At 45.8% G+C, this 21,202-nt stretch overlaps 1 protein-coding gene across 4 annotated transcripts in view; it reads left to right on the top strand.

Moving 5' to 3' along the window:
* The window catches only part of PRDM10 (PR/SET domain 10), a 72,964-nt gene that overhangs the window by 45,822 nt on the left and 5,940 nt on the right, over positions 1 to 21,202 (top strand). For all 4 annotated transcript variants that reach the window (XM_077304839.1, XM_077304837.1, XM_077304838.1 and 1 more), the window contains exons 12-17: positions 9,573 to 9,920; positions 13,585 to 13,740; positions 15,229 to 15,408; positions 16,558 to 16,668; positions 17,487 to 17,687; positions 20,932 to 21,078. In XM_077304839.1, the coding sequence (XP_077160954.1) occupies positions 9,573 to 9,920; positions 13,585 to 13,740; positions 15,229 to 15,408; positions 16,558 to 16,668; positions 17,487 to 17,687; positions 20,932 to 21,078 (1,143 nt within the window). The remainder of the gene's footprint in view (positions 1 to 9,572; positions 9,921 to 13,584; positions 13,741 to 15,228; positions 15,409 to 16,557; positions 16,669 to 17,486; positions 17,688 to 20,931; positions 21,079 to 21,202) is intronic.

Here is a 21,202-nt window from a genome sequence, read left to right as displayed (position 1 = left end):
TTTCAGCTCGATTCACCTGCTAGTTATTGTTGACCTTTTACCTTTCCGTGGTGTCAGTTTTTAAAATTTCCTGTGTGACATTTCAGGCTGAGGACGCCTTGTTGCTTGCAAAAACGGAAGACAGCAGAGAGCTGGCGGAAGCTTGATCTTGTCTGCTAGTTACCGCTGGCCTTTCTCCCTTCTCCTGGTGTCAGTCTCTAAATGCCTGCCCGATGTAGCATTTCAGTCTGAGTGCATCCTGGGGGCTGTAAAAAGACAGACAGGCTTCTCACAAAGAGCATGGTGCCTCTTGAGATTCTGCCGGGGGGGGGGGGGGGGGGATGGACTAGGCTCCAAATGGAATTGATTTGAGTCATGGGGCTTGATGATTCTTTCCTGGAAAGCTTGTCCATCCTGGCCGGCAGGCAGAAGGATTCCAGGCAGCCATTTGAGGTGGTGTGGATTAATGGGTTGCTCAGGGCTCCATCTGTTTGTGTGTGTGGAGGGGGTGGGCAGAATCTGCTGCAGGAGTCCTTGCCAAGGAAGCACCATGACCCTGGATCAGGGGTAGTCAAACTGCGGCCCTCCAGATGTCCATGGACTACAATTCCCATGAGCCCCTGCCAGCATTCGCTCCATGGACGGCCGCAGTTTGACTACCCCTGATGGTATCTGTTTTTCCCCCCCTTTCCTACAGCAAAGATTGTCTTGAATGACAGCTGGCTTCTCCTCCTCGCTTGCGAGATTAAATTCTGGGTTGTGTACTCTACATAACAAGCTCTTTGAACCTGCAGTTCCTGTCAGCCTCATGTGCCTCAGCCATCCAATGCAAGGAGAAGAGAATTATTCAGATGAGCAGTCCTCCAACCTGTTCCGTTTGGTGACAGGTTTATGTAGCTTATTTTTTTTTTTAATGCCCCGTTTTTCCACGTGTGAGATTTCAATTTCAAAAGGAAACAGTTGGAAACCGGAGGAGTCCTTCTTCATTGGCAGCATTCGAAGGCATTTCATCAAAGAAGTCTGCGGTTGCCCCGATGACGGAGGCTGAGCAAGGTTTAAATTAATTCCACTAAGATGAATTCTGGGCCGTTAAATGGTCATCCCACAGATGCGAGGCCTTGCTAAGAGCCAGACTTAACACAGACCCCACTGGCTCCCATTGGATGGGTTTTTTTCCCCCCACTTTCCTCAGCCACAAGCAGCAATGTGTACCAAATAGTCCTTAATGATACAATTTGTTCTTCAAGAATCCTCTCACATACGAAAATCTATTTTAAAAACCATTCGCTTTCTCACATGGGAAGATTTCAGAACACAGTGGAACAAGACGAGATGAGAGCTGACTGCAATCGCCTCTTGGAAAAGAATATAATTGTCTTCGGCACGAAATGCACACAGCTAGATTAAACGTGTTGCGATAAGTACCCGGGTATTCAAGACAGGGACATATTTAATATCCATTATCTTATGTGGGAAGATCCTGCAAGGCAGCTTGATTGGGGCTGCGGACTGCACGTTTGGCTTTTCAGCACGACCGGGTCTGTTAAGTTCTGCCCTAAGGGTTTGCACTGTCTCTTGGGACATTAGGCACAGTTGATATGCCTCTCAGTCCTGGACTTTGCTCTCTTCTGAATGCAACACACCACAGTCTGACTGACCAAGAATTCAAACGTGCCATTTTCCTGTGCCCAAAGGATTTTGAATGGCAGCTTCTCATGCCAGAGGGCAAAACAGCTTTGAAGCCAAGAAGATGGCCAGAAGCTCTATGTGCTAGAATGTGGGGATCTCATGCTGATGCTTTTGACATGGCCAACTAGTCAGTCTTTGTTGGGGGAAATGGTCCTTGCTCAAGAATTGCAAAAAGACTTCCATTAAAGCACTGGACATATAAATGCCTAATTTCTGCAATTCAGTGGGTTGAGAACATAACAGCATTATCAGCATTTGACTGTATGGCATAGAGATGACAATTGTGTGTGGTGGATCTACTTTTAGAATTTGGAACCCTTGCTAGATGCTTATGCGCAGGCTTGCCGCCCATATGGTCATATTTTCTATTTCCATGCAAGATATAACATTTTAAATAATAATGGTAATCAAAAGGGCAGGGTGCATGTGTTAGTGTGTGGAATGTCCCTTGTGCAAGGAACTCTTAGGCGTCTACTTCATATGATTCTGTGTCGCAAGACCAAGCCACAGTGGTGGACCAGCAATGGCAGAGATGAATGGGGATTGACAATTGCAAACTGTGCAATGAGGCGAGATGTCAAAACCAAAAGAGGAGTTTCTGTGGTCCAAGCAGCCAGGCTGAACTGGGAAAGGTAGAACAGGTGGAAGGATAGGGAAGTGGACAGCCACAGGAGTCTGGCAGGCAGGCAAAGGATAGTGTTACAGGACTTGATGAAGGGTTGGGTGGCTTCCCATAGCAACAGCGTCTTGGACAGTAGATTGTTGGTGTGTTGAGTGATTTGTAACTTCAGAAGGAAAGGGGAGTTTAGACTAGGTGAGATGGCATTGGAGGCGGAGTTAATACCAGTACCGTGTCCCCACTCAGATTAGCCCTACATTGCTGATTTGCAGTAAAGAGAAAGATGATGGCAGATCCTGCATGGCTCTCCCACATTACATGTCTTCTAAGATGCATGATTCCCATTGCTAAAATTGCTATTTCAAGGCCCCCTGGTGCCTTACAGTCACATGTTGTTGTTAAAGGTCCCCCCCCCCATCTTTGTCCCGGTGCATTCACAAATGATAGTACATGATTCTCACTAGAGAATCACAGATGCTTTCTAAACAGGCTGACAAGGGTGTTAGGCTGCGAGGCCAGTGGGTAGAGTGGTGGGCTTAGATGTGAGAGAAGAGGCCCCTTGTTCCAGCTGAACTGTGAATTGCCCCAGTTGCCCTCGTCTATCCAGCAGGAGTTTCATAAGGCCAAAGAAATGAAAGAAGTATTAGGACGCTCTTTGCACATTGAGAAGTGACAGGAACAGGATTGACACAGGAGGCCAGGGCTATAGCAATAAATGACTGACAGATACACAGAATAGAAAAACATTGTACGTCACAGTGGGGATTTTATAAAGAACGCGGGGAGCTACGCTGACAGAGATGCCAACATGCATTGTTTTCATTGGTGAGCTCTTTATTTTAAACAAAACCACACAACATTGTGGATTTGTTACACTGCTCCTCAGAACAGCCTTGCTATAAGGACAGGGACTCTCATCAAGGTTACTCTGTCCTGCGAGGGAGCTGAAGTCTGCTTTGAAAAATGAAGCTGTCATGGGTTGCATTGATTCCCACCCCCTGCCAATACATGGGCAGTGATATCACGTGTGCACCCAAGGAAGAAAGGAACAATGGGCAGGGATTGTGTTAGGGCAGGGGACCCCCAGGGTGATGTCCATGGGCACTAAGGTGCCCACCAGCATGTTTCCTGGCATTCACTCACTTCTTCTCCCAACACTTCTCTTCCCCAAAGCAAAGAGCCTTTTCTGGCTTTCCTCCATTGGTGCAAGAAATGTATAAGAAGAGCTTTGTGTCTACAGGGAACACCCATTTGAAAATAGCTGTCTCCTTCTTAGGAAGGAGATTTGAAGGTGGAGCCTGGGGAGGGAAGAGACTTCAGCAGGGTCCAACTCTGCAAAACAGCCCTTTTCCCCAGGGGGAATGATCCCTGTAGTCTGAGAGGTCAATTGTAATTCTAGGAGATCTCTAGGCCCCACCAGGAAGTTGGCAACCTTACCGTGTAGGCCTTAAGTATTCTGCTTACTCTGATTAAGCCGTGTTGTCAATTTATTATTTGGGTCTTATAGGTCACGGACTTCTTGTCTATGTGTTTAATTTTATGTTGCTTTTAAAATATAATCTTCCTTGAGGAAACAAGCATGGGCGAGAGAGTGGAAGGAAATGGATCAACTGAATGTCCCTCCTTTCTTCCTTTATACCCCACCTTTCAGCCCTATGGTGACCCAAAATTGTTCTTTTCTCTCTGTTATCCTCACGAAACCCCTGTGAGGTAGGTTAGGTTAAGGGAATCACCCAAGGTCACCCAGCTAACTCCCATGGCAGTGTGGGGATTCAAACCAGCATCTTCCAGATCCTAGTTGGAAATGCTAACCACTACACCACACTGCCTCTATAGCTAAATGGCCTGGTTGTTGGTCACCCCTGGCCACTTTTGCCCCTGCCCTAGTCGAAATGGAGATAGTATGCTCCAGGACAGAAGCCTGACTTCTGTTAACCTGAGTGTAAAGCACTAAGGACGTAGGTGGTGCTCAAATAAATAGCCATGATCCCAGCATGGGGGAAAATCCACCCAGGTTCTGTCCAATGCTGTCAATGTTCCATGGATGCTCCCCATTCTCTTTTATCCTTTAGTACTCGTTAGGTTTTTATTTGCCGAGAGGCAAGTCCTGACCACCTTGGTTTTTAAGGCCTTATTTGTTCAGAACGCTCTGTGATACCGACGCTTTCTGATATCTCTGGATTTTATTCACAGGGCTGGCTTAGTCGTTACAAATACTGGCAGAGAGCTTTTGAACGGTGTGGCCTTTGGCAGCTTTAGACACCCCTGGCGAAAATGGAAGAACAGCATTCAGGCTGTCGTTAACCCGGCAGCATCTAGTGGTGCTTTTTTTTTTTTTTTTGAGAAGATTATTTTGAGCAGTTACTGTGATAATTTGATTTCCACAGTCTGGCCTCGCTCAGAAGGCTGAAATTATAGAAACCACCAGGGGCAAGGCCACAGTGGAGAAAAAACAAAGCAAGCAAACAAAATACCCCCTTGCTCCTTTGTTCTCAAGACCACCGCATCCACCCTAGTAATAAAAGTCCGTTCCCACGTCTGCCAATTGGCCTGATGTGGCTTCTTAACACTTGCAGACATCCCTGAGATAATCATCTCAGGCTTCAGGCCTATCTATGCCCTCAAGAACCTGCCTGGTCACTGCAGAAGAGACAGCCTTCTGCCTTCTGTTTTGTGACAAATACGTTTCTTTCCCCGCAATGCTACCTGCTCAGTAGGAGCTGCAGGTAGGTTTGCTTTGACTTTTGGTTCACTTACTCACCCCACCCCCCCTTTTTAGCCTAATAAAATTGTCTGCCATGCCATTCTATGTAGCTTCTACTGGGTTTGCACATCCAGTTTCCCACCCCCTCCACCGGCAAACATAGTCACATTCAAAAACCGGCACGATAGGTTTAGCCGTCATTCTCAGCGGGGGCCCTGGCACATTTGAAGGCTGAAAAACTGAGGACTCCGAAGGGTTTTGGGGGGGTCCCTGATAAATGAACCGATGAAATACTCCTTTTGTCACGTGTAATGTCATGAATTGCTGGAAAGTGCCACTTTTGTCCAGGGAAATAAAAAGAAATCATGTCATCCGTTCCTATGTGTGTGCTCAAATTAATACAATCAAGAGAAAAAAAAATAACTGAGCGCACGTGCTTCTCTTGGTCAAATGTTCTAGAAATTGGCCTCGTGCGTGTCTTGTGTGTACATCGAGTATAGTTCTTTCCTTCTTAGCTTAGGCCTTTTTTCACCTAGCTCGGTGCACAGGCAGGCAGCCTACAGTGGGGGCCCCTGGAAAAGAGCTCCTAAAAGGGCTGTGGCCCCCCAAATGTTGAGAATGGCTGGGTTAGAGTCCTCCTTCTCTCTGACACTGTAGCTTTCTAAGTGCAGGGAAGCTTTTGTTGGTTTGTTTCTCCTTTCAGATATCGCTCTCCGCACATCCTGCATAGCGTGGCCTTGGGAAGACTTCCTTCCAACTGTGGCAAACATGAGAGCCCTCAGCTTCTTTTCCTCGGCTAATCTTATGGCTTTATTATATATTGATGATTTATTAATTCATATATTACTCTCTCATTTATTCACTCAGCAGCAATGTGAATGCAGTCATCCTTACTCCCAAAGCTGAGGTAATAAGTTGCCAGCTCCAGGTTGGGAGACTTCTGGAGATGTGGGGCAGAGCCTGGGGAGGGCAGGGTCTGGGAAGGGGAGGGACCATAATAGGGTTAGGGTTAGGGTTAGAGTCCACCCTCTAATGCAGCCATTGTCTGCAGGGGAACTGATTTCTGGAGATGAGTTAGAATTCCAGGGGATCTCCAGGTCTCCCCTGGGTCCTAGAATCCCTAAGGCGTGCTATCAGGTCCTAAACAGTCAAGGATTTCTAAACACCCACGTATCCCCCGGGTATTTTATTAAAGAGAGCATTATGGCATTATAGCTCCATTTGCTGTTCTCTGCAGACTTCACTGTTATTAGCCTGATGGGTTTCCTGAAGGAGAGAGTAAAGCTCCCGTTGCAACAGCTCTGAGCATCCAGAGTTATTTATTAGCATGGCATTAAGTCCATCACGGCTACCAGCAACTTACTAGTTTCAGAAACCTAAAGTGCTTCCGTAAGGAAGCTGTCTAATGCTTGATGTATAGGGATGCGGGGTATATACTAATAACTTAGTTAAATACAGTTGTTCCCACCATCTAGCCCTGGAGTTTTATTTTGTTTTATTTGGTTGGTATGGATCAGTTTTAATATTTAATGGCCGAGAAGCAGATTGGGAAGCAGGCAATGCTTAATAATAGAAGAGTGACTGCCTTCCATGAGTGCAAATTTTTCTCCGGTGTTTTCTCCCACTCTGCAGGGATGTGCAGAGTCCCGCTGCCTTTTCAATCTTCTGCTGGGCTGGTGGCTTGTAATTGGAGAGCTCGGGTAGAAAAACGGAGACGGCTCCCATGCCGGCTACCCCTCAGCATCAAAATTCCTCTTTAATTACTGGAACTCACAGGACACTTGGCGATCAGGCTACAGCGCCAGCTGTGAGCCATTGCGGCTGTGGCCAAAGCAGAGATTAAGACATGACTCTTCTGAAATGGGTTAATTTAGAAGGATGGAAGAAGCGCTTGTGGAATATTTTAGCATAAGCTTGTATTGAAGGAATATTGACAGCCGGAGCAAAAGCACATGTAACATTTTAATGGCATATTACTTACCTCAAAACTTTTTTCTGGGGAAAATAGAATAGAGCTGCAGGTTTGGGGCATGTTTCAGACCAAATCGGGGACTTCTTATACCTCTGAAATGGATGGAATTCTCACTGCATAATTACTACGGTGGAGGTCTATTCGTCAGTGTATGTTTGCAGACTCAATTAACCCCATAGCAGCTAGGCACTTTTTCTTGAAATATTCGTATTTTGTTGAATGTAAGGGGAATATGGCGACTTATGGAGCCTCTGTAGGATTTTCAAGGCAATAGACATTCTGAGGTGGTTTGCCATTGCCTCCTTCTGCATAGCAACCTGAGACTTCCTTCCTTGCTAGTCTCCCATTTGCATGCTATCCAGGGCTGATCCTGCTTAGTTTCCAAGGTTTGATGAGATTGGGTTAGCCTGGCCATCCAGCTCCAGGTAAAGGATAAAGGTAAAGGTGTCCCCTGTGCAAGCACCGGGTCATGTCTGAGCCTTGGGGTGACGCCCTCTAGCGTTTTCATGGCAGAATCAACGTGGGGTGGTTTGCCAGTGCCTTCCCCAGTCATTACCGTTTACCCCCCAGCAGCAAGCTGGGTACTCAATTTACCGACCTCGGAAGGATGGAAGGCTGAGTCAACCTTGAGCTGGCTGCTGGGATCAAACTCCCAGCCTCATGGTCAGAACTTCAGACAGCATGTCAGCTGCCTTACCACTCTGCGCCACAAGAGGCTCAAGGACAAATATATGGATGTGTAAATACATATTCTTTTCTTAATTTTTTAAAAATTGATCCTTCACCTACCCATCCACTCCTTCACCTACCCATCCACTCACCTACCCATCCACCTACCCATCCACTCACCCATCCACTCTGATCCATCCACCCATCCACCTACCCATCCACTCCAGCAACACTGACCTCTATGGTGAATGATCTCTGTAGTCTGGAAATCTCTTGTAATTCTGGGAGAAGTCCAGAACCCACCTAGTCTCAATTGTACACAGAGGGAGGGGGGATATGCTTGGGGAACAGGATAAGAGAAAGATAAAGGGGAACATTATAATTAATTACTCTAGCAAGTGTTTATGTAGTATATTAATAAAAGTCTGTTGGCTTTTCTCTTACTGCGCTCAGTTTTATCTGCTGCAATGTTTTGTGCATACCTAAGGTTTTCATTATGGCTGTCATTAATGCTTTACCACACTATCATTTAGTGTCCATTTAGTTTAGGCTCCTAATGAGACTCTATTAACTGAATTGAAAGAATAATTGAATCTTTCCCCATTGCTGCTCACCTGTACAAAACAGAAGCCATCTCAGAGCATTCAAATTAGTGCCCTAAGAATTACCGTCCCATATATATCAGATATGATACACTGGTTTTGAATTACTTGAGAGAAGGGGGTCTGCTATGTTCTCAACATGATGCTTTTTAAGGTTTTTATTGACATTCCATAAAACCTTGGCAAGGCATAGCTAACCAAGTGAATCCATTGGCTGTGAGAGAACTCAGTGGCCAGCTTCTCTTCCCTGATGCTTTCAGCAGAACCCCTCAGCACAGAATCTGTGCTAAACTCCTCTTCCTCCCCCTATAATACTTGACTGTAACACCCTAAGTAAAAACTTGATCTGGTGTCTTCGCATCTGGACATCTATCTCTTGCACATTATTGCCTGCTGCTGGGGTGGCTGGGAGGGAATGCCATAACACGATTATACCCCCATCGTGCATTTATTTGACTGCACTGCAAGAGAGAGGAAGAGAAAATCAAAACGAAGTAGGCATTTTCAATGACAACCACATTGATCATTCCGTAATGAACCATATATGAACCTTTACGGCAAAGTTCCATAAAACTTTGGTTAGTACCCTGAATCTCCACCGCAGCTGAGAAAATCTGCAGAATAGCCTACGCGTGTGATGGGGGTGATGGATGATATACATGTTTCAGATCGTAAAGCCGCACTCTAACATAACTCATTTATTTGTGGTGAGGATATAATTTACTGGAAGAGTTTGTTGTCGGTGGATTTGCACCAGTACCAAAGCACTGGTTTTCTTCCAGGAAAGGCAAAGGTAGAAGGAGAGCATGATGAAGGAGGTGCAAAACCAGCATGGTGTGGCAGGAATAAAGAGGGGCCGGGTCTTGACTCAATGGTAGAGCAACAGCACGGCATGCAGAAGGTCCCAGGTTCAATCCCTGGCGTCTCCAGTTAATAGGACCAGGCAGTGGGTAATGGTAAAGTCCTCAGCCTGAGACCTCAGGGATCTGCTGCCGGTCTGAATAGGCAACACTGATTTTGGTGAACCAAAGGTCTGCGTCAACATCAGGCAGCATCATGTGTTCAACATGTTCAAAGTTGTCTTATTGCTTGAAGGAGCAAACACCCCTGAACTGAAAGCATTCTTAAATACTGTCTTACACAGGGGCACAAAGAGGTTTCATCGTAAGCATAGCTGGTCCCCCTGCCATTTCACGTGCTGCTGATAATTATATTTATGACTGTTAAGAACTCACTGTATTGGCTGGTATGCCTTAAGAGGAAAGGTGGGGTATACTTTAGAATAAGTAAAACAAACAGGAAATGTAAAGAAATCCTTCCTTGGATATATCTTTTCAGAATGCAGCTCTCCAGCACTTATTCATCCGAAAGTCATTCCGACCCTTCAAATGCCTGCATTGTGGGAAGGCTTTCCGTGATAAGGACAAGCTTGACCAGCACTTGGGGTTCCACGGACGGGAGGGCAATTGCCCTTTGACCTGCGACATCTGCAACAAAGGCTTCATTAGCAGCAGCGCTCTGGAAAGTCACATGAAGTTCCATTTGGACCAGAAAACCTACTCTTGCATTTTCTGCCCCGAGTCCTTTGACCGCTTGGATCTGCTGAAAGATCACGTGGCGATCCACGTGAACGATGGCTATTTCACCTGTCCTACCTGTAAGAAGCGATTTCCAGATTTTATCCAGGTGAGTAAAATGTACCTTAAGAGCTCTGACTTCTGAGTCTCTTTGCATGGAGTCGCTTCTCTCTGCCGTTTATTTTCTCATGCTAGGAATCCTGTCAGGGGTCCAAAAGTAGCATGTGCCAAATAAGCTGAGGAACCACTTCGGATGTGACATTTCTTTTACCATGAGTCCATTTCCGTGAAGGCAAAGACACGCGAGGTGTCATTTACACAGTGTGGGGCAGAAGTTTTACTTTGTTAAGTACACCAAGATTGGACAGCTTGGTTAACTAATTAATGTAAGGGCTGTCTACCAATTAAAGAATGTTAATTTGATGAATCATCATCCTTTAGGCTGAGTCATCAGTTAATTGAACACATCTGAATGTTACCATAATTATAGATGCTTTTTAGAGATATTTGTGGCTTTAGGGATTTTTTGTTCATTAAACTGTACTCTGTCACCTAGTGCAAAAGAAAGATTCCGGTGGGTATCTGTGTTGGTCTGAAGCAGCAGAACAAAGTGTGAGTCCAGGGGCACATTTAAGACCAACAAAGTTTTATTCCTAGATGAAGTCAGGTTTGCTAGTGTTCGTATGGTGGTGCTTAAAGATGAGTGTGCACACATTCATGGCTTTGACATATATCTTTGCTGCAAGAAATCATTTTCTGAAACAAGCAGAGATGTACAGATCAGGCCTAAAATTGAAGCCTTCTGTAGGAAAACTCCCTCTGACGTTTAACTGTCTGAGATTTTATACAAAGCAGCAATGATCTGATCTGGGCACTGACATTTCTTGGTTCCACTTTTCTTTTGAAATATATCTATCCCATTTTCCCATTTCTTCTAATAGCAATGTACAAAACTGAATATAAGCTTTTCTTTCAAGTGGCTACCTAAGCGATGGCATTGAAAATAAAGTTACACAGACTGCTTGGTGCTGAAAGGATTTTGTAGGGGACCTGTTTTTATCTTCAGGTTTCACTGAGTGTTTTATTGGAGCATTGGTTGAGATTCTTCCCTGATCCTCTCGATAGGTTCTGGATAGGCTGGTGAGAAGAACAGAGGAGAACACTCCTGAGATCTGGAACTGGAAACTGTTTTCTATTGCTCTGAGACACAGTGCAGGCATTCTTAGAGGCCCTGAAGAGAAGAGCCATCCTGTAATGCAGAGGCAGATATGATGGCATCCCATCCATCACCCCTTGTTGTCTGTGCCCTGGAGTAGACAATAGACAAGCAAAATCAAGGTGAATTCTCTGTACTCCACCAGCTTGGGGTTTGAAATAACATAGCCCAGGAAGTTGGGCAGTGCCCAAGCAACCAATCAGCAAAGAAGTAGAAACAGAATTCAAAGTGTTATCTCCCAGGTCTGTGCAGTTCAAAATATATCAGAGAGGCTCTCAGATTTCCCCTATCAAGTACCATAAAGGAAAATAGAGGAATGAGCACCGACTTAGTTTGTCTACTTAAATTTTGTTCAATAGCTGAACAGCACAGATATTTGACCAAAGCAGTGGTGTAAAATTTCCACACCTTCTCGTCAAGGTCTCCCCTGTCCGACTTTTCTATTTCCCACCCTTCCATACAGCAACCGTCCCATCATTCACTGTCCTCTTGCAAGTACAGAACTCTTTAAGTGCCTCCAGATCTGATTACAGCTCCCTAAAAGCATATTCCGTAACAAAATGCATCATGTTCATTGATGGCAGTGTCAACAGTCCCAAAACTCATTGATCAAACTGAGATGGGTAATTTGTTTTCCCAACCATCAAAAACAGACATTTAGCTGCTAAAGCAGATTTTAACAGCTGAGTGTGTGTGTATGCCTGCTTTGCTAAGTCCTGTATTGCAAGGACAGATCTTGGAGCAGGAATGGTCAGTTTCTCTATTCTTGGCATGGTCATGGTGGTGACTTATGGTACCCCTGTTGGGTTTTCAATAGTAGCTCCTTGCCTTTGAATTATCCTACCTCTTGAGGTTCTAGAGTTGCTAACTGCCAGGTTGACCATGACTATCTCCTGGAATTACAACTTTCTCCAGACTGCAGAGATCAGTTCCTCTAAAGAAAATAGCTGCTTTGGAGGGTCTATGGGATTACATCCCACTGAGCTCTATTCCCTCACTAGGCAATCCCTCCCCCCAAAATATCCAAGCATTTCCTAACCGGGATTTTATCCTATTCTCTAATGACCAAAACTGTGAGCAGCACTTTTTAATGCATCCTCATAAAAATTCAGTGGAGACATTGGAGGCCAGATAAACTTGATTTGGGGACAATGTCTGTGGTCTGGGTAACTTTCTCTTAGATCTTCTGTCAGCTCGATAGTTGGTAGTGTAGGGGTTAAGAGCCGGGAGGAGCCCTGCTCCTCCACATGCAGCCACCTGGGTGACCTTGGGATCGTCACAGCCCTGATATTGCTGTTCTCACCAAACTGTCCTGTCAGAAGATGTCTCAGCCTTACCTACCTCACAGGGTGTCTGTTGTGGGGAGAGGAAGGGAAGGTGATTGCAAGCTGCTTTGAGACTCCTTCGGGCAATGAAAAGCCAGGTATAAAAACCAGCTCTTCTTCTTCTAAATGCTGGGGTGGTAATAATGTTTCCCATCTATCAGAATCTTTCTTATGCTGTTTACACTTCCTTACCACAAAACTGTCAACGGCTTTTCTTACAAAGTCACATTAACTTCAGGCGAGAAGAGTGAAGATTCATCTGTATTGTGGAACATTCCACCACCCCCACATCTTATTAGTGCTTCAAATGCTGCAATCACCCAGCACTTTTCTCCTTAAAGATAACTGCATTTCCCCGGATTTGAACAGAGGCCTCTTAAATAGTCACTGCTTTATTTCCCAGATGTGCAGACTAAGATCCCAAAGGAGCTATTTTATTGAATCATGTTTTCTTGAATGGATTAAGGTTTCCTTCAAGCACAGATGGAGTCTGTCCACAGGGAGGGGCTCCAACCATAACAAGGTTCTTCCACTAGAGTTTCTAAATGGTACTACCTGTCGTTCCATTGGCTTCATTTGCAAGCAATAATAATAACATTTATATAGCACTGTCAACATGCAAAGCCCATCGCATATATTTTGCTGGCTGTCTTCATACCAGCCCTGTAAAGTAGGCCAATAATGTTATCTTCATGCAGAGAATAATGTTGTGGCTTTCCTGAGCACATCGAGTGAATTTGTGGCTGAGATGAGATTTGAACATCGTGAAGGTCTGCTCTGCTTCACCAGCTTCAAATGTTTGGCATTTTCTCCTTCTCCCCAAATACTACAATTTAGGGGCACCTACTGAAATTGATGGGCAGTAGATTCAAGATTACTGTACGGAAATATTCACTAGTGATTAAAATATGGAATTCACTGCCAGAGGATGCAGTGATAGCCGCTGGCATAGGCCTCTTTAATAGGGGATCAGACAGATTCATGGAGGATAATTCTATCAGTGGCTACTCACCTTGGTGACTAAAGGGAACCTCCATATTCAGGGGCAGTCAGTCTCTGAATCCCAGTGCCAAGAGGCAACCAGAAGGGAAAGCCTCAGCTTCTGTGTTCTCTTCTTGGCTGTCCAGAGGAAATGGTGTGAGACAAGATGAATTAGATGGACCACTGGTCTGATCCAGCAGGGCTCTTTCGACGTTCTCTTGACTTTTTCCCCCTGCAATAATTTACGCCAGGTAAAGAAGCACGTGCGCAGCTTCCATTCAGAGAAGATTTACCAGTGCACAGAGTGTGACAAGGCTTTCTGCCGCCCCGATAAACTGCGTCTCCACATGCTGCGCCACTCGGACCGCAAGGACTTCCTGTGCTCTACCTGCGGGAAACAGTTCAAGGTAATGCTGTCAGCGGGCCTGTCTGGGATTGGAAACCACTGCAGTGTTTCATTTGGCTGCCTCATGGCCAAGAGTGACATCTCAGAAAGAGAAACAATCTGCCTCTGCCCTTTGTGAGTCCTGCTGCCTGGATTTATCACACAGCACGCACGTATGCAACAGTGTGGGTTAAGCTGTGCTCGAGCAATTTATCTGTAATGGACAGCTTACAAGACAGTGGCTCATAGGTGCCTTTCTCTGGCTCAGGTTTCAATAAAAAAGTCCAATGTTTTCTCAATATTTCTGTGATTCTAGTTTCTGTTATGAGATTAGACCAGCCCTGCGGGTAAGTCCACCGAAGGTGCTAGCCCATACACATTTCACCTGTCCTTATCACTTGAGTCACAAAACAGACAAAAAGGATCACCTTTTGGAAAGCTTCCTTGGGACTAAGCAGATGATGAAAGACAGGTTTATCTCTAGCCATTTGTCAAGATGGCTAAATGAAACTTCCACGTTCAGAGGCAGTGTACCTCTGGGCACCAGGCACTCAGGGTAAAAGCAGGGATATTTTCCATTGTGCCAGCACATTTTCCTAGCAGCATCTTGTTGGTTGGCTTGGGAAACAGGGTGGTGGACAAGACAGATCGTAAATGTATGAAGCTGCCTTAGGCTGAATCAGTTCTATCAAAGTCAATATTGTCTGACTGCAGTGACCACTCCAGTCTCACGCGGGGTCTTTCAGATCACCTCCTGTATGAATCTTTAAACTGGAGATGCTGCGGACTGAACACTGGGACCTTCTGCATACAAAACAGGTGTCCTCGATCTGAGCCACTGCCCCTTCCCAAGGCCCCTCCCGGCAGACTTTTTGTCTGATCCATCCATTCCAGATGCCTGATCGCATAAAGATTATTCTTACTTGCTACAGGTGACCAGGCAAATGGTATTTCACAAGACAGGACTAGGCTCGGTTGGCATGGGATTAAGCCTAGGAGCAGTGAACGGAAATCTGAAATGTGTCCATTTGCTGTCAAAAATAAATTAGTCCCATGGGACAGAGGTCTGTCTTTTTTTGTAAAGCACTGTGTACTTTGCTGGAAGTGCACGATAGCAAATAATAATCTTAATTTATGCTTCCAGACGCTCAGTTGTGTAACTAATGTTGAAAAGAAATATTAATTCAAATGCATGTCACATTATGCTTTAATAGGCCCTAAGACTCCAAGAATCCCAGTGGCTCAGACACCTCCCTTCAGCATTTGTGAGCAGCGTAAAACAACTAATTAGGTTTGCATAAATGATCCAGTAAATTAAGCTTAGGGGGAATAAAATAAGTTACTCTTTCCACCTTAAGCCGAGAGAATCAAACTCCTAGGTTTCTCCTTTGAAGCTGTGTTAACTTTTGCCTTCGCACATTGCTTTGTGTGGCATTTCATTTTTGTGCTTGTGAGCAGCTAGAAAAACGACAGTGTTTTGCAAGGGGACCTTTGGTTGTTTTCCTTGCAGAGGAAAGACAAGCTCCGGGAGCACATGCAGAGAATGCACAACCCAGAAAGAGAAGCCAAGAAAGCCGACCGGATTAGCCGTTCCAAAACCTTCAAGCCTCGAATAGCCTCGACTGACTACGAGAGTTTCATGTTCAAGTGTCGCATGTGCATGATGGGCTTCCGCAGGAGAGGCATGCTGGTTAGTTTGCTGGCACTCCAGCTATTCTCCGGATCTTTGCCAATTAGAAATTGATGTTCCCCTATGAGATGCCTTTTTTTTTGTGATGAATGAAAATAAGTGTGAATTTAGAACAAGGACTCACCCAAAAAACGCAGGATGACTTGCAGGCTGGGAAGAGGCAGAGGCATTCACGTAACTGCTTCATCGTATGTTGGGTGCCTCGCCAATTTGAGTGCCAGCTGGGTTGTGCAAGTTGGCCTCACATCACAGAAAACACTCTCTTAGCACTTGGGTAAATCAGATTATCCTGCCCCGCTTTCCCAGTTCCTGTCGTAGAACAGCAGCTGTGGAGCAAACGTCAATAGCTGTTAGTCACAATGACTGAACGGTTGCTCCATGTCGGAGGCAATGCACATCCGAATGCCGGTTGCCGGGGAAGGTTTTAGCTTCTGAGCCCATGCTGTGGGCCTTCCAGGGCTGTGGTTCTCAGCCGGCGATACACATACCAATGTTTTTTCAGAAAAGTCATAAGAAGGGACAGGATTGCTGTCTTTCAATATTTGAAAGGTTGTCACTTGGAGGAGGGCAGGGAGCAGTTCCTGTTGGCAGCAGAGGAGAGGACCGCAGTAATGGGCTTAAACTACACACAGAATGGTACTGGCTAGATATCTGGAAAGAATGTTTCACAGATAGAGTAGTTCAGCGGTAGAATAAGGAGTTGGTGAACTCTCCCTCAAGGGCAGTCTTCAAGCAGCGGTTGGACAGGTACATATCCTGGATGCCCCAAGGAGATCAGACTGGCCCCAACTAGAGCTGGGTTCTTTACAGCCCTAGTTCTAGTCGGGGGGAACGCTCTCCCAAAGGAGATCAGACCCTGAGTTCTGCAGCTTGTAAAACAAATCTATTCCTCCTGGCCTGTGGTCAAGGCCCATAACATCGGTGAACTGAGCTGGCCTCCCTTCCAAAGCCCCAACTACACATCATCAGGGACTGCCCTCTTTCTCCTTCCCTCCCACCAAAGTTGTTACATTTTAGATTTTTTAAAATGTTTCTTGTTTACATATAGGTATTTATTCTTCTACCTGTTTTTATGATGATGTACCCTGCCCCGAGTCCAAAGAAAAAGGGTGGGTAACGAATACAGTGAATAATTTTTTTTACTCTTAGGTGAATCATTTATCAAAGAGACATCCAGACATGAAGATAGAAGAGGTGCCAGAACTCACCCTGCCCATCATCAAGCCCAACAGAGATTATTTCTGCCAGTACTGTGATAAGGTATGAAATGAATCTGCTTTCCACTCCTCGGATGCGTGGCCTCCGGTTGCCCACAGGCATAAATGTGTAACGGATCTTGTAACTTTTTCCTCCTTTCCAATGCAGAAGGGAATCCAGAGATGGCTCCTAGATCAGCACCGGAGTCTGACATTGGTGTCCCCACCCCACCTAGAAGAAGAAGAGCTGTTTTTTTATGCCCCACTTTTCACTATCTGAAATTGCTTGCCCCTCCTCTCCCCACAAGTATGTGGAGCTGAGAGAGTCCTGAGAGAACTGTGACTGTCCCAAGGTCACCCAGCTGGCTGCATGTGGAGGAGTGGAGAAACAAACCCAGTTCTCCAGATTAGAGTCCACCACTCTTAACCACCACACCAGGGGTAATCAAACTGCGGCCCTCCAGATGTCCATGGACTACAATTCCCAGGAGCCCCCTGCCAGCATTTGCTGGCAGGGGGCTCCTGGGAATTGTAGTCCATGGACATCTGGAGGGCCGCAGTTTGACTACCCCTGCACTACACCATGCTGGCTAGGATGAAGAGCACAGTAATTAAACAGTTCTATGGGAAAGCAGCACTGGACAAGGTTTTCCTGCATCCTGCTTAAGTCAGCGCACAAGACAAGTGTGCACGCTGGCGTGTGGGATATAAAATGCAGGACTAAAGACTCAGACCATCTATAATTCCGCTAACTGGTGTGTAGATCTTCCAGCAGGTCGCTTTTTGTAAAGCTGCCTATTTGTAAAGCTGTCTCGACAGAGATTGGCTGCCCTTTTCTTCTCTCCAGAAGAACATTCAGCAACGCTTATTCCTTCTCTGCAGGTTTATAAGAGCGCCAGCAAACGCAAAGCACACATTCTGAAGAATCACCCAGGCGCCGAGCTTCCTCCGAGCATCCGAAAGCTCCGTCCAGCAGGCCCGGGAGAGCCAGACCCCATGCTGAGTACCCACACACAGCTCACGGGCACAATAGCAACTCCACCAGTCTGCTGCCCTCACTGTTCCAAGCAGTATAGTAGCAAGGTACTGTGGGTTTATCCTTTTGTCTTCAGGTGAAATTCCTTCTCATGGTTTTGGAGGAGTAGCCGTGTTCGTCTGCAGAAAAAGTATCCCATGAGAGACTGACAAAGATTTTTAGGATATAACTTCCGAGACTCATAGCTCCCTTCATCAGATATCTTTCTGACAAAGGGAACTTTTAATGTCAAAAGCTTACACCCCCTAATCTTGTCGATCTCTAAGATGCTGCTGGATTCTAACTTTTCCTTCTCATGGAAATTGTCAGACCACATCCTGGTTTAATCTTAAATCCAAAACATCTGTTTTTACATGCGTGGAATATTAAAGTAGTGATTTGAAAGACTGGATCAGTCTAAAGAACTGGTGATGGCCCCAGCTCTCATTACATTAGATTAGATCCAGTGCCCCACCCTGAACAAGGAGGGATTATTAGAGATTATGGTCACCATTGCATAGTGGCTTAGTATGTGATTGTTACTTTAATGGGGATTTTATTGGGGGTTTATTGGTTTAGAATTGTATGTGTAAACCGCGAGGCTACGGTAAGCGGCGGTATAGAAATCTAATAATGAATGAATGAATGAATGAATGAATGAATGAATGAATGAATGAATGAATGAATGAATGAATGAATGAATGAATGAATGAATGAAGATGGGAATCTCCCCATGCCAAAGTGGGCATTTCTCTCTCTTAGTTCTGCTGCTGAATCTGCTGCTGCTGGATAAGTCACTTCACTATTCAGAGCTTCTGGTACTAGAGACAACCTGGGATCTGTTCAGCCTGTGCTATTTCTTCACTTGCGTGCCAGTATTGTGCCCTTTTTCGCCCTGTTCTGCATGTGTTTTGCTCCCCCTACTGTCACTATCTCATCACTCATAAACGAGTGCTCGTAAATACTCTGGAGAAAGCTTTCGGCTTTCCGCAGGGCCTGCAAAACGGAGCTCTTCCGCCGGGTCTTTGGTCAAGGCCAGCATGCCAAGGAAGATCTAATGGGCTCCCCCCAGTGTGAAGAGCCTACACTTTTTGAAGATCTACGTTCCTCCTCGCGCTCCTGTATTAGTTCTTGGTGGGGTTAGAGGGTTTTCTCCGTTACCATTTTTATTGTTGGAGTCTGAAATATACTGTTATGTCTGGTAGGGTTTTAATGGGGTTTTAATTTTGGACGAATCTGAAACCCGCCACAAGCCAGAAATGAGAGTGGCAGGCATTAAGGCCAACAACAACAATAATGAGGTGAAATATCGAATCAGCCTCTAGAGGGAGCAAAACGCTTGCTGGAAAGTGAAAAAAAAAACCCTGATGTGATGTGAATATGCAACCAATGATAATAAGGCTTGCAGAAAAACTCTGGTTGCAGAATCCTCCTGAGATGGGCGCTTCTGTCGGAAGCCCTCTTGAGTTCTTCATGGGCAAGTCACACACTTGGGTGCCCAGTGATTTCTGAGCTGCAGAGGATATTACTGACCGTTGGCTGTGATGCGGCTGTCAGGGGCCAGCTGCACTGTCCACATATTGCCCTTTTCAGGGATCGGTACTGTTGAATTGCTGGATCACAAAACCAGATCCAGTGACAAAGCTATCCCTTCGTTGCATTTACAAAAAGCCACCAGCTGAATATTTGCAGTTGCGTGCAGATGCTTGGCTGCCGCCTTTATTCCTGGAAATTCATTGATATTGGTGTTTTTGAAGTCAGACAGTTTGCCGCTTCGGACACAGGCATCAATCTTGTTTGCACATCTGCTACTCGAGTCTCAAAGGGAAAGCACACACTGTACCGGAACGTGGCCATTTAGAGCAGCACACCAAGATGAAATACAAATGTGAAATGAAGATCGCTGATAATTTTGATGGATTGCTGTGGGCAGCCTCTTCCCATGTGGAAGAGGGAAAGGTGGGCCTCCCCTGCCTACGCTGGTTCACCTTAGCCATTTCAAATAGGTGGGTCTGGGAGTGAGAAGAGAACTGGAATGACTATAGTTCAGCAGTGGAATAGGCTGCCTAAGGAGGTGGTGAGCTCCCCCTCACTGGAAATCTTCAAGCAAAGGTTGGATACACACTTTTCTTGGATGCTTTAGGATGCTTTGGGCTGATCCTGCGTTGAGCAGGGGGTTGGACTAGATGGCCTGTGTGGCCCCTTCCAACTCTATGATTCTATGATTCTATGAGCAGGGGGTTGGACTAGATGGCCTGTGTGGCCCCTTCCAACTCTATGATTCTATGATTCTATGATTCTAGGGTTGCAGGAAGAGGGGGGGGGAGAAGCCTCCATAAATGAGGTATGTGTGTGTGTGTGGTGACTAGAGGGCATTCTAATATCCATTAATGGGTACCAGGGGAACACAGGAAGAAAGAAACGAGTGGGATTTTGTAGATTCCCTGCTTTGTTTCATTTGCCTGGATCCAGACTAAGATGGCAATTTCCGCTGAGCCCCCTTCCCGGTGCAGACCCTCCTCATGTCATTCCATTATCCCCCCTTATAAAAATTTAGTCTGGATCCCAACCCATTAGTGATTTGTAATGATCTTGTCACTGCCCTTTCTGGGAATTGAAACTTGAGTGGCAAGTTACACTGGGCTTCAATGCAGAGACGACTTCCAGTTCAAATCTCAGCCCCTTCGGGCGAGGCCCATAGCTCGGTGGAAGAGCACACACTTTCCTTTTAGAGGGCCGAGGTGCTTCCAGTTTCAAGAATCCAGGGCATTGGGAGTTCGGAAAGAACTCTGCATAAGACCCCAGAAAGCTGTTGGCAGTAAAGGCAGACAGCTCTGGGTAGAGGGACTAATGGTGTGGCAATATAAAGCAGGACTGTCCATTCAGGTGTGCATTTCTGTGTGTGAGAGATAAATTCCTAGCTTTGGAACAGCCATTGAGATGGTCTGAATCCACACCTTTGTTATACAGATTGTATAAACAGACTCTCGGCTGTTTTCTGAAATGTCAAGGGCCTTGGGGTTGGAAGTTGGGTTTTGAGGCATGTCGGTGTTCGGATCTTGCAAGAGGAATCTTCAAAGCACCGATTTGCCATTCAGGTTGAACCGCAGAGGTACCAAGGCAGTCCAAGGAACGCACAGGTAGGCTGCGTTTTCCTGCTGCTGGCGAGGACATTTGTATGTGTTGAGAGCTCAGTGCTTGGGGCATTCAAGCAAAGCGAATTGCTTAGCGCGGCCTGAATGATTAATGTTTCTGTGCCCAGAGCGGGTTTTGCAGCTTTCCCGTAACCAGCCGCTTTCCACCTCTTCACAGACCAAGATGGTGCAGCATATTCGTAAGAAGCATCCGGAATTTGCTCAGATCCCGACGAACACGATACACGTGCCATTGACGACGGCAGTCATCAGCGCTGCACCCGCAGTTTTAACAGCCGACAGCACTGCTGGGGAGACAGTTGTGGTAAGAAAGATGATCAAGAAATAGATGTGTTCCAAAAAAGCAGGGCTGAAGCTGGAGGAATCGCTGAAACAATGCTGGTACTGGCTCTGCTCATGCGCCTTTAACAGCGCATATAAGACATTAA

Source organism: Paroedura picta, chromosome 12 (genome assembly GCF_049243985.1).
Source record: "Paroedura picta isolate Pp20150507F chromosome 12, Ppicta_v3.0, whole genome shotgun sequence".
NCBI lineage: Eukaryota > Metazoa > Chordata > Lepidosauria > Squamata > Gekkonidae > Paroedura > Paroedura picta.
The sequence above is the reverse complement of the archived record's forward strand: the minus strand, read 5'-3'. Positions and strand labels throughout refer to the sequence as shown.